The 13383-nt window shown below is 37.7% G+C and overlaps 1 protein-coding gene across 3 annotated transcripts in view; it reads right to left on the reverse strand.

The window, feature by feature from the left end:
* Positions 1–2319: 2319 nt before the first annotated feature.
* LOC136840572 (tRNA dimethylallyltransferase) overlaps positions 2320–13383 on the reverse strand; it is a 350659-nt gene continuing 339595 nt past the window's right edge. For all 3 annotated transcript variants that reach the window (XM_067107186.1, XM_067107185.1, XM_067107184.1), the window contains one exon: positions 2320–2482. In XM_067107186.1, the coding sequence (XP_066963287.1) occupies positions 2358–2482 (125 nt within the window). In that variant the 3' untranslated portion in view covers positions 2320–2357. The remainder of the gene's footprint in view (positions 2483–13383) is intronic.

The following is a 13383-nucleotide window of genomic DNA, read 5'->3' on the forward strand; positions in this document are numbered from 1 at the left end:
CATATATCAAATTACACTTTCAACACGGGATAAATGTAAACTACGGAAGTACATATCTTGAGAGGGAGACAAAGAGAATGAGAGAGATTAAATCATACACACCCCTCAACATGCTGTCTTGTGTCAACGGAAAATGCTACGTACTTGTCAATATCAAGGATAATAAAAAAATGGAACAAGCTGTATTATGAATGGTACTCGGTTAGGTTACATATTAATGCTGATTTATGTCATATACACATATAGGTGTTCAGTAAGACTGGGTGTGTGTGAGTGACTGGTCTCCTCCATTTTCTCTTTTACTTTCTCTCTCGTAGGGCAGATAGCAAGCCCTCACGCGCTGGTTGACATGACAGGGGTATAGCGTCCATCTTGTTCCAGATTGCATTTGCAAACTAAATCCTATGTAAAGAACTTCAGGTTTGTGTGTTAGGGAAAATACAAATTACTATAAAACTTCGCTATACTGTCAGGTAATAGAGTTCTAAACAGTCCCCTGAGAAGTGCCGCGAAGTTTGTGACTTGAGTAATAGGTAGCATTACGCAAGCACATTTTCCAGCATCTTTCTGTCAAACTTTGCACTAAGTAGCACAGATAATCTTTCATATTTGTTTGCAATAGAAGCAACATACGCTCATTATATTAGGGAGAACTTAGACATTGTAACTAAATTTCTGTCACCAGTTTAGGCTAATTTAAGACACTATTTCATGGATACAAAATCAATCTGTAATTGGTTACTTGGTCCAATGTTTGACGGAAGATGGTGAATCATGCTCATTTTACACTGCCTTACGTGCTCAGTTTTAACTGATGATTTGTTGTTTGGTCATGAGTCAGGAAGTAGCACTATCCCCTGCTAAGTTATCCAGAGTGAGAGTAGCTTATTTCTCTCTTCTTAAATTCTCTGCAAAGGTCTACAGTGTGTCCCAGATAAGAACAACAATGAAAATATGAAAGTAGCAGCAATTCCTGAATTCAGGTTCTAGTCTGCAGTCTGATGCTTGCTTTCTGGTAGTAAATACTACCCAAAGAATAAAATAGTACACTGAAAAATATTTGCTAATGAAGGAAAGAGCTAAGTGGTTCCTATATTATTTGATGATTATTTTCCTATATTATTAGATGATTATTCCAGTGTAGTGAGAATGAAGCACCGGAGGGCTCAAAGGTGTTTGCACACTACCAAATTTCAAGAAAAAAGATAATGCCAAAAATAAAATGTTTATCTTTGACAACCATCTAGTGCTGAGATTATCCTAGTGTGTCACTCAAATGCTTTTCAAAGGCATAATGTAGCAATTTTATCCTTTTAATAGTTTTTAAAATTATCATAATAACTGACTATCCCATCAGAATAGTCTACATTACTGTCTTAAGTATACCTCATCATGTTCCCTAAGAGTAACTTGTGGTGTCAGTAATCACAATCTTGGTAAGGCTGGAATGTATAATGCAGGCATTGCTACTGCATAGGTTTTATCTCAGGTTGCTTTGTTAGGATGATCCTTTTTTTATACTATATTGCAGCCCATTGGTATATTTTTTCCATAATCTGTATGATAATGGCTAAGCTTAACTTCACATCAAAATCCTAAGTATATTTTCAACATGCACATTGGCTATTAAAATTTCTGAAAGATCTTTTGAGTTACACTTGTTACCATGCATTTTACTCTGATCTTTGAAGGTTTTGTTACCAGACAGAGACTCATGCTCATAACTGTTTCTGCTGCCTGATGAGAAGTATAAACCATGGTAGCTCAATCAACTAGTCATAACTAATGCTCTGGATATAAAATCTTACATGTGAGAGGTAATAGAATTCAAGGCTCTAATTCCATCTTAGACATACCAAACACTTAATTGGTGTGCAATCTTTCCACTGTGTGAACAACCTCATACAAAGTAGGTTGCAAACACTTTTTTTCAAGCTTATACAATGTATGTTTATATAAAATTAGAATAATTTGCATTGTCTTTAATACATCCCGTCATATTTCAGAAGGTACTAGAAAGCATCCCTTAAAATACTACAGATTATCATTTAATGAAGTCTGGAGTAAACTACATTTGTCTGGACACAGCATGGTGTCTTTAAGTAGGGAGGATCAGCCAATAGTGCAGTCACTTATGTACTTTACCAGTTAGTGTGGACAACCTACCTGAAGCTAAAAGTAATGATGATTTGCATGTTTGTTAACAACAAGCTTTGTAAAATATTAATGGCTTTATTGGCCGTTGCAGTAGAACAAGAAATCTAATCATGCCCTTCGGCCCATTTCAAAATCTGTCCATACATGGTGAATCAAAGTCAATTATGATATAAAATATATTTATTTTATAGAAACACAAGTCAATTTGTTTGGTGTTTTCGTTTTAACATCTTCCTGTGTTTAGCTCCTTTTAGATGGGAATGCCACTGCAACTGGCCAATAACAACACGTCCACATACATCGCATTCAAAACGAGTCTTGTCATCTAGAAAAAAAAAAAATCTTAAGCATCATCAGACCAATACACAGAAAACTTGTCTACATCCATGAAAACAAAATAGCAGATTTTAAAAGAAATTTGTACTCTTCCTAACATACAAACCTGAAGTTCTTTACATTACGATAAGCTTGTGAACACAAGCTGGAATGGCTATTAAAAACTTACTGACAAGGTCATTAACACTTACAGGTAGGGGGAAAGCCATGCCAACCTGTCAGTCTGCATTCCACTTTGCCTTTCAGTCCAGGTGCCACATGAGAGGGATGGCTGAGGTGGGCCTTATGTAAAGAACTTCAGGTTTGTATGCTAAGAAAAATACAAATTACTTTTAAAATTTGCTATTTGTTCCTACACAAACAAAAACCTTCGTTCTTTTACATTAGGAGAATTACTCATTGATGGGAGAAAATCTGGGTGCTCTCTGAAGTTTGCCCAACCTGGGATGTCCTTCCCTAGTCTGAGAGAGGAGCAGAGAAAGGGACCCCGCACCTCTGGCGTGCTGTGCATACGGGATGTGCAGCAGCCAGACTTCTGGACCATCAAGTAATGGGTCTGGTGTGATTACTTGATAAGACTGGAAAAACCATGGAAAATGTAAAAAGACAACCAAATCAGGCTATTGTAATAAACACATTTCTAATGTACGTTCCTTCTTTCCTTTGCCAAGAGGAAGGGGGAGGGACATGCATCCTTAAACTAAAACAAATTAACCAATGACTGGTTCCCCTATTGTGTAACTCAGCTGCACAGCTCGTCTATTCAGAATGTACTCAGCCAGCACTCCAACTCTCTGCCTAAAGCGAAAGGATAAGAGAAGAGGGGTGGGGACCAGCCACTAACACAGTCTCTCACTCACAGAAATACCTTAGAAGCAATGCTACCTGTCCCTTTAGGGGAACTGGGCTAGGTACACAACTTGTTGAGTAGCCAACACAGGACCCAAGGAAAACGTGTCCAAGGACTTGTGAGCAATGTTCTGCAAGTGAAAGGAGGTGAACATGGTCTGACTTGACTAGACGCCCACACATAACAACTGCTGTGTTGACTGATTCTTTCTGAAGGTCGTGGCCAGGGTGATGCCCCTGACTTCATGATCTCTTGCCCAAACTATACACTTGCCCTACTCACTGGACGAGTCATACACCTGCTTGATCGTCTCATGGAGCAAGTAAGAAATCGTGTTCTTAGACACCTCTTTCTTGGACCTGCCAGTACTAACGAAGAGTCAACGACACTCAGGCCTCGGATGTTGAGTCCTCTTTAAGTAGTACCAAAACACATTAACATGACACAGTAGCATCTCATCCGGATAATTTCCAACAAAATCCTCTAAGGAGGGGATCAAGGAGGGGATCAAGAAGGACTTGAATTTGATGTCAGGGACCAACAGATTTTGAGTCTTCGCAATGAAGTCTGGGGCAAAATAGAGTGAAAAAGATCCCCATCCCTTCGAGCATTTAACAGTGAAAGAAAGGTCATGAAGCTCACCTATTCTCTTCGCTGAAGGCAGGACAAGGAGAAAAACAGTCTAAAGGTTCAGACCCTTATCTGACGGCTCTCTGAAAGGCTCGTACAGGCATCGAGTAAGGCTCCTCATAATGAGAGTCATATCCCACTCAGGGCCTGAGTTCCCTGGGAGAACAAGACTGTTCGAAGTTCTTCAGGAGCATGACGATCTACCACAAGGAGAGATCCACTCCTTTATGTCTCAATACTTGCCCTATGGCAGACCTGTAGCCTTTAGTGGCTGAGACAGAGAGGAGCTTCTCTCACTGCAGAAAGACGATAGTCTGCTACCTGCTGAAGAGTTGCTCTGGTAGGAGAGATAACCCGTCTGTGAAGCTAGCCACAGAAGATGGCCCATTTCTCCTGGTAGACAGCCGCTGAGGATTTTATTAAGTATCTGGGTATCCCCCTCACAGTTCAGTGCAAAAAACCTACCACCAAGCAAGGATCTCTCTCACTACCCAAGAGAGCAGAACTGGAAAGAAAGGAGGGTCTGTTGCAGGGAACCAGAACCCTTTGAGCCTCCACTGAAGGAAGAGAAGGTGATTCGTGGTGGCAGGTTTCTATTTCCTAATATTAGCAGTTCTGCCTTGAACCATCGATGGATGGTCTCTTGTTTGTCACTTTCTCATGAGTTGCATTTTAACAGAAATCTTTCACATTCGTAATTGATCCCTGATCCTCTTTTCCTGCCGAGAGCAACCAGATTCACTGAACAGCAGCACCAATTTGCAGTAAATGTTCCTTTTGTCAAACTTTTCAGTTCCAGGGGTCCTTATTCCACACACCATTGGACTGTGGAACAGTCTCCCTGAGGATGTTGTGCAACTGGAACTTCAAAAGTAAAGATGCAATGCAATACTACCCTAATGCTATTCTCCTTGCATTTTAATGAATTTTTATCTATTAATTTATTGATTTATTTTTCTTTTTTAATAAATGAGATCTCTGTCTGTATTTCCTTTTACCTTCTCTTACTTCCTAATGAACATCATATTCTTTGGAAACTTCAATTTCAAGCCAATGGCTCCTGTGGACTTGTTCCATATGAACAGGGTTCATCTTCTGAATAATAATAATAGTTTCCAGGCATGAAGGGCCAGCAACTTCATGGCCAGTTGATACCTGTGTGTGTGTGTGTGTGTGTGTGTGTGTGTGTGTGTGTGTGTGTGTGGGGCTGACATAACAGGTTGTGCCATAGGGGCAGCTATCTTGGCACCTTGGGAAGTAGAGCTAGTAGGTACGGATATCACTCAGCATGAGGCCATTTTGGTGCCACCAAGAAGCCAGCTCTCACTTGTACACCTGTCTTGTCTACTGGTATGGTGGGAGAGAGGTTAGCCCTCCCTGCTGGTTGACATATGCCACTACCACGGTGTTGATGCTCACCAACACCATTGGAGTGTCCATCACTCAGTCCTGGAACTTCTGCAATGCAATGAACCCTGCTTCCAACTCCAGGATATTGATGTGAAGGTGTTGATTGTCCTGGTTCCACACAACTGACACCAACAACTCCATGTGTGTGCGCCACACCACTTGTGAGATGCTTCTGAGAACAGAAGTATCTCTGGAGGGGGAGTGCCAAGCAGTACCCCTATTGTGAGGTTCTTGTCACCCTACCACCAAGCAAGGATCTCTCTCACTACCCAAGAGAGCAGAACTGGAAAGAAAGGAGGGTCTGTTGCAGGGAACCAGAACCCTTTGAGCCTCCACTGAAGGAAGAGAAGGTGAAGGTGTCCATGAAGGACCAGCTTCTCCAAGGATGACAGGTGACCTAGGATGACTTGCCAAAGCCAAGCAGATTGCTCCTGATGAGACACGAACTTCCACGCAAGCCTCTCTGAACTTCCCGATGTGAGAGTCTGATGGAAAAACTCTTGCTGCTGCCATGTCTATCAGCAAGCCCAGATATTTTATCCACTGATTGGGAATGATATCCAACTTCTCATAACTTATCACAATTTTATCCTCTGCTTGAGAATAATATCCAACTTCTCATAACTTATCACAATCTCAATATTGCAACCAAATCTGAAAATACTGTCCCTGTCCTGTAGTAACTGTGAGCAGGACCTCACCAGAACCTACCAAATGTCAACATACCTCAAAAGATGTATCCCATGCAAATAAGCCAAAGCTGAGACTAGTAAGAACACTCGTGTGAACACCTGAGGAGCAGTCAAAAGCCTGAAACACAGTGCCCTGAACTGAAAGACTACTCCAAGGATATAGAAGAGGTACTTTTGAGAGGGCCTGTAGATGGGTAATCAGAAGTACACATCTCTCAAGTCATCAGAAGACTGAAGTTGCCTTCTCTGATGGAATCTACTACATAATGTTTCCATCTTGAACTGGGTCTGATGCATGAACTGGCTCAAAGGAGAGAGGTCACTATAACTAGTCTCCAACATCCTGTTCTTTTCTCCATTAGATACAGGAAGTTATAAAAACCTGGAGACCAGCCGTGCACAACTTCTACTGCACCTGTCCAACCCCCTCCTCTTGGAGAAACCTGAAGAGATGAGCCAACAGGTGAACTGTCCCTGGCACCCTCACCCAACTGAGAGAAGACTGGGGCCTTCTCTGGGGAGCCAGGCCATGGTGGTGAAGTCCTCACGGGTCAGGGAGATCAGTCCAGCTCACATGAATGTGGGTGGGGCTGTCCTTCGTGCATGCCACAGCCTTCCAATGAGGAACGACAAACCAAGGGACCTCCTCTTGTCTCATCTGAGTATACTACTGGACCAGGTGGCAACACATTCCTGGGACTCCCAGACTGTTCGTGTTTCAGAATGGAAGGGGGGATTGAGAGAGCACCTGCATGCTCCTTCCTAACCTTCTCTCACTGGGGTGTGCTGACAGAGGGTTGCAGACCTACTGTCCGTGAGCTGAGGCTGGACCAGTAAGCACTGCTCACTAGTCAGGTACCAGTACCACTACATCTGGGAGACAGGAACAGTGATTGCATACTTGCAAGAAGCAATGGATGCAGTGGTATGGTCTGTACTGCCAGTGAGAGCCATGTCAGTCCTCCCTGCGGCAGAGGACTGACCACCAAAAGCATTGTGAGAATTCCTGCGGGGAGATGAAGCAACCTTCTTCCTCTCCTGCTTACTAGCAGAAGCAGCCTAAAGGGAGGAGGCAGAAGAACCTGACAAAGATGAAGCAGACAATGACAACAATTTCCTTTGGCATTTCTTAGGAGCCAAAACAGTGGGTGGAAGCTTGGCAGGAGGAAAGAAGGTGCCTAAAACCTCCTTCGATGTCACGGGTGGAGTACAGTAGACCCCCACCTATTCGCAGTTCTGGATTCGTGGCTTCACCTACACGCTGATTTTTCTGTGGAACATATATACACATTATTCATGGAAAATTTGCCTATTCGCCATATTTTTCATAGTGAAATATTCACTAATTACTGTATTTTCACGAGTAAATGAATCTTTTGTGATAAAACAATTAAAATACACAGCTATAAGCATGTTATGAGGGGTTTTTGGTGTCTGAACTATCAAAATGGGAGGTTACAGCATTTTTAGAGTTGTGTCAAATATTCAGGGGTTGACTGTATTCCCTCTACAGACACAGGTGAGATCTTCCTAGTCTTCTTTTTGGCCACAAACTTTACCCCACTGTTCTGACAGCCACTCCTGGTACTCAGAACATGGATCCTCTCGATTGCAAAAATGTTTTCTTCAATATTGCACAACGTATGCAGGTCAATACCTATATTCCAAAGTAATCACTTACAGGGTCTGTCAATCCCATGACAACACCTGATAGCAATAGGCTTCCTCAGTGTAGAGGAAGAGGATGGCCTATTGGATTTATGGGTTTTATCCATTCTTGAATAGAACACAACAAGTCAATCACACTGTGAATAAAAGAAAATCAAAATACTCAAAACCTCAGAGCATGGAATAATTAACAGGGAAGGCAGGTGCAGAGAACCAAAGAAAAGACATCCGCATCCAATGGCAGCCAAAAACAAAGTGGAATGCAGATTGACAGGTGGGCAGGGATTACCCACCCCACTTACCCACTGACAGTTAATGTCCCTGTCAGTAATTTTTAAAGGCTGTCTAGATTACACTCTCAACCTTATCCTAATATAAAGAATGAAAGTTTGTATTTGTGTAAGAAAACAACAATAATAACAATTCATAATGTGCAAAGCATCTTTTCTGTATAGAAATCAGCAGCAAACAGTAATGTCAGCTATTACTAATATCATCAATAGTATACTATCCAGAACCACTTAGACAAGGACGCCAATACATAATTGCTAAGACCGGTATACAGGAGTTTCCCTCAATTGATTAGCCACAAATCTATATTCTGCAAAGTTGCAGAAAAAAAACAGCATTTTAAACACTACCAAATGCAGTACAGTAATCCCTTGATTATCCAGATTTTCCTTATCCAGAACTCAACATTATCTGACACACCCGGACCAGGGACCAAGCACCAAAGATTATATTTATATTATATATATATATATATATATATATATATATATATATATATATATATATATATATATATATATATATATATATATATATATATATATATATATATATATATATATATATATATATATATATATATATATATATATATATATATATATATATATATATATATATATATATATATATATATATGTATGTATATATATATATATATATGTATATATATATATATATATATATATATGTATATATATATATATATATATGTATATATATATATATATATATATATATATGTATATATTATATATATATATATATATATATATATATATATATATATATATATATAATATATATATATAATATATATATATATATATATATATATATATATATATATATATATATATATATATATATATATATATATATATATATATATATATATATATATATATATATATATATATATATATATATATATATATATATATATATATATATATATATATATATATATATATATATATATATATATATATATATTACTTGAATTATGATAATTTGCCTTGTGATAATTCAATTTTGCGATGGGGTTAGCAATTAACCCTTAAACGCTGAGCCTCTATTTACAAAAGTGTCTGCCGTATGCCGACGGGGTTTGAGAGTTAGCGGTGAAGCGGAAAGAAAGTTTTTTCAAAAAATCACAGCACGCTTAGTTTTTAAGATTAAGAGTTCATTTTTGGCCCCTTTTTTCTCATTGCCTGAAGTTTAGAATGCAATCATCAGAAATGAAAAAAATATCATGTATAAATATTGGAATATATGACAGCACAAAAAAATTTTTTATATATAATTGTATACAAATCACGCTGTGAGCAAAATGGTTAGAGCTAATGAGTTATTTTTTTTCGTTGTATTGTACACTAAATTGCGATGATTTTGGTACATAACAAATTGTAAAACGATCAAAGCAACACAGAGAAAATATTATCACAAAATGATGCATGAATTCGTAACGTGCGGACGTAAAAATTTTTTTTCAAAAATTCACCATAAATCGAAATATTGTGCTAGAGACTTCCTGTTTGTTGCAAAATGAAGGTAAATGATTGAATATTACTAGAATGTAAGAGTTTTAGCTTACAATTGCGTTTTTCGACCATTTCGGTCGAGTCAAAGTTGACCGAAGGTTGAAATTTCGGCACTTATCGTGATTTATATGAACATATTTCAAAACTGATAAAAGCTACAACCATGATTTATTTTTTTTTTGTATTCTACATGAAATTGCACACATTTTCAAATAATAAAACTTTATGTAACGGCTAATATAAAACGGTGAAAAAATTACGACAAAGTTACTTAAGAAATTCTGAGATTTTCAGCAGAGTTAGCGCGCACAGACATAAGGAAAAGTTTTTTTTCAAAAATTCACCATAAATCGAAATATTGTGCTAGAGACTTCTCGTTTGTTGCAAAATGAAGGTAAATAATTGAATATTACTAGAATGTAAGAGTTTTAGCTTACAATTGGATTTTTCGACCATTTCGGTCGAGTCAAAGTTGACTGAAGGTTGAAATTTTGGCACTTACTGTGATTTATATGAAAATATTTCAAAACTGATGAAAGCTACAACCACGAGTTATTTTTTGTTGTATTCTACATGAAATTGCACACATTTTCATATATAAAACGTTATGTAACGGCTAATATAAAACGGTGCAAAAATTATGACAAAGTGACTAAAGAATTTCTGAGATTTTCATCAGAGTTAGTGCGCGCGGACGTAAGGAAAAAGTTTTTTCAAAAATTCACCATAAATCGAAATATTGAGCTAGAGACTTCTCGTTTGTTGCAAAATGAATGTAAATGAGTGAATATTACTAGAATGTAAGAGTTTTAGCTTACAATTGCATTTTTCGACCATTTCGGTCGAGTCAAAGTTGACCAAAGGTTGAAATTTTGGTACTTATTGTGATTTATATGAAAATATGTCAAAATTGATAAAAGCTACAACCATGAGTTATTTTTTGTTGTATTCTACATGAAATTGAGCAAATTTTCATATATAAAACTTTATGTAACGGCTAATACAAAACTGTGCAAAAATTACGACAAAGTGACAAAAATTTCTGAGATTGAAAGAGCCTGATGCCGTCTCTTCCAAACACGTGTGTGTTCGTCGTCCATCGGAGTGGCGAGACGTTTGGCATCTTCACAAACAGAAACATACACAGTTTGATACAGAAGATTCGTTGGAACATTATGAGTACATGATTAGAATGCTTGCATGGCAATGCAAGTAGTGGTGATTGCACATACATCAAGACAACAATGGTTAGGGAGAAACAGACGGAAATATTGTATGATTGAAATCGCGTTTCTTTAGAGAAAGAAAACAAGACGCTCTTGTTGTCTTGCCCACTCCGATGGACGACGAACACACACGTGTTTGGAAGAGACGGTGTCAGGCTCTTACAAGATTTTCAGCAGAGTTAGCGCGGATGTAAGGAAAAAGTTTTTTCAAAAATTTCACCATAAATCGAAATATTGTGCTAGAGACTTCTCGTTTGTTGCAAAATGAAGGTAAATGATTGAATATTACTAGAATGTAAGAGTTTTAGCTTACAATTGCATTTTTCGACCATTTCGGTCGAGTCAAATTTGACCGAAGGTTGAAATTTTGGCACTTATGGTGATTTATATGAAAAATGTCAAAATTGATAGAAGCTACAACCAGGAGTTATTTTTTGTTGTATTCTACATGAAATTGAGCACATTTTCATATATAAAACTTTATGTAAAGGCTAATAGAAAACGGTGCAAAAATTACAACAAGTAGACTAAAGAATTTCTGAGATTTTCAGCAGAGTTAGCTGATGCTTTCTTTTGGCATGTGCAGCTGGGTCACGCTTGTAAACAAAACAACAGCGTGATCCGTGAACTCCCAGCATCCCTCAAGGGGCGTGATTTAAAATTTTTCGCAAACAAGGCCTATAAGTATTTTTCCGTGAATATTTTTAAAAACTTTTTGTACTCGACGTATTTTACGTCCACTTGGCACCCGACAGACAATTTTTGTCGACATAAAATACGCCCAGTCAGCGTTAAAGGGTTAATACCGATAAAACAAAATTTTGAAAATATATTTAAATTTCACGAGCGATACGCACAGGCAGTAGCATACAATCAGGCAGTGAAAGAGACCAAATTACAATAGACTAACTTTTTCCTCCATTTCTTTATCCCATCTTCTAGTTAAATGTTAAAAAAGTAAAAGAGAATGATAAAAGTATTGTTAGTAACGTTATACTCATTGTGTAAATGCGTACAGCCATAAACAACTGAACAAGAAACAGTTGTTTTGCTAGGAGCAACTGAATCAGATAACAAAAGCCATTTTCCTAACATTTCAACCATCGTACAATAGAAAAACAATTATCATAGTTATGTTACAAATGACGTGGGCATGAAAGAACACATTTTTCTGCTGTTTTCACGCCAATAAAAGATAAAATACGTAAAGATTGTAGTAAGATGAAATTGAGTGAAAATAGCAAACGGAATCTGTTGATTTTTTTACACAAAAAACATGTCCCCAACGCCACCTATTAACAAAAAAATAACTAAATTTAGTGCATAATGAGACGCTGTGTTCGTATTTTATAATACAAGAGTAATATAAGAATACACACAATATTATTGGATACAGTGAAGTAAAGTATAACTTTTTAAAAGAGCCATGGAAAAGATGCATATTCGTATGTCTGTATTTTATAATACGATACTAAAATGTGTATATTACACACGCTAATTTTATATTTCTTGTGTGGTGCAAGCCCCTTATAATTAGCTTCAAAATTAGGTCTTCAAAAGTTGCATGATACACAAGTATATACGGTAAACTCTTTAACACTCAAATCTGCTGCTTTATCAGCCCCCTGCTCTTCTGATTTTTAGTTATACATAGCCATCAACAGACTGACACTGCTCAAGTATGCCAACAACGGACCGAAATACCCTTAGGCTAAGGCCCCACCGATTCCGTCGCGTCATCCAACACAGATAAGCGTTTTGTGCATCTTGATCAACTGCCATAATTCAAATACGAGTGGCCAACACGGCGCATGCGCGTGGGTGGCGTCAGGTGCATTACCGGACTGCATGCACAAGGAACAAAAAGTTTTGTTTTTAGCCGCAGTTGGAAATGCGTCTCCGAGCCAACCAAGCCAAACACCATCTCCCACACTGCCCCATTGAAACGTAGACCTACAACAACCTGCATCTGAACCACCTGCCCAACTTTGTGTTATAATCAAATGTGATGATTTGTGGTTATTATATTCCAATGGACACATTTATGTAAATACCTTTGTTTCCTAAGTTACTGCATCTAGTGTTCAGTTCACACACAACCTACACAGCTGAATTTTTTTTTATTTATTAATAAAATAAAGTGCAGCTTTACAAATTTCGAAATCAGTAATCCTTACCTCAACCTACACAGCTGAATTTTTTTTTATTTATTAATAAAATAAATTGCAGCTTTACAAATTTCGAAATCAGTAATCCTTACCTCAGAGTTACTACAAGTCTCTCTTCCGTTGATATTGATCTTCTGTAATTGTTATAAAATTTTGATATTCGAGATATAATGCCCTCGTGAATTAAGTCAAAGGTTTTCGGCGACATCCGACAACATTAAAAAAACTTGTCTGGATGCTGTCGTAACTTATGAAAGAGTGTTGCATATTTTCCACTCTTTCCTCGTTCTAAATCTATGTCATGCGTCCAGATTTTCCTATTGTTCAACATTTCTAATTTGGATGACAGCAATAAGTCATAGAGCAAAAACTCGCACACTCCCTCCATGATGGCAAATGCTGCTGAACTGT

Source organism: Macrobrachium rosenbergii, chromosome 8 (genome assembly GCF_040412425.1).
Source record: "Macrobrachium rosenbergii isolate ZJJX-2024 chromosome 8, ASM4041242v1, whole genome shotgun sequence".
NCBI classification, from domain to species: Eukaryota; Metazoa; Arthropoda; class Malacostraca; order Decapoda; family Palaemonidae; genus Macrobrachium; species Macrobrachium rosenbergii.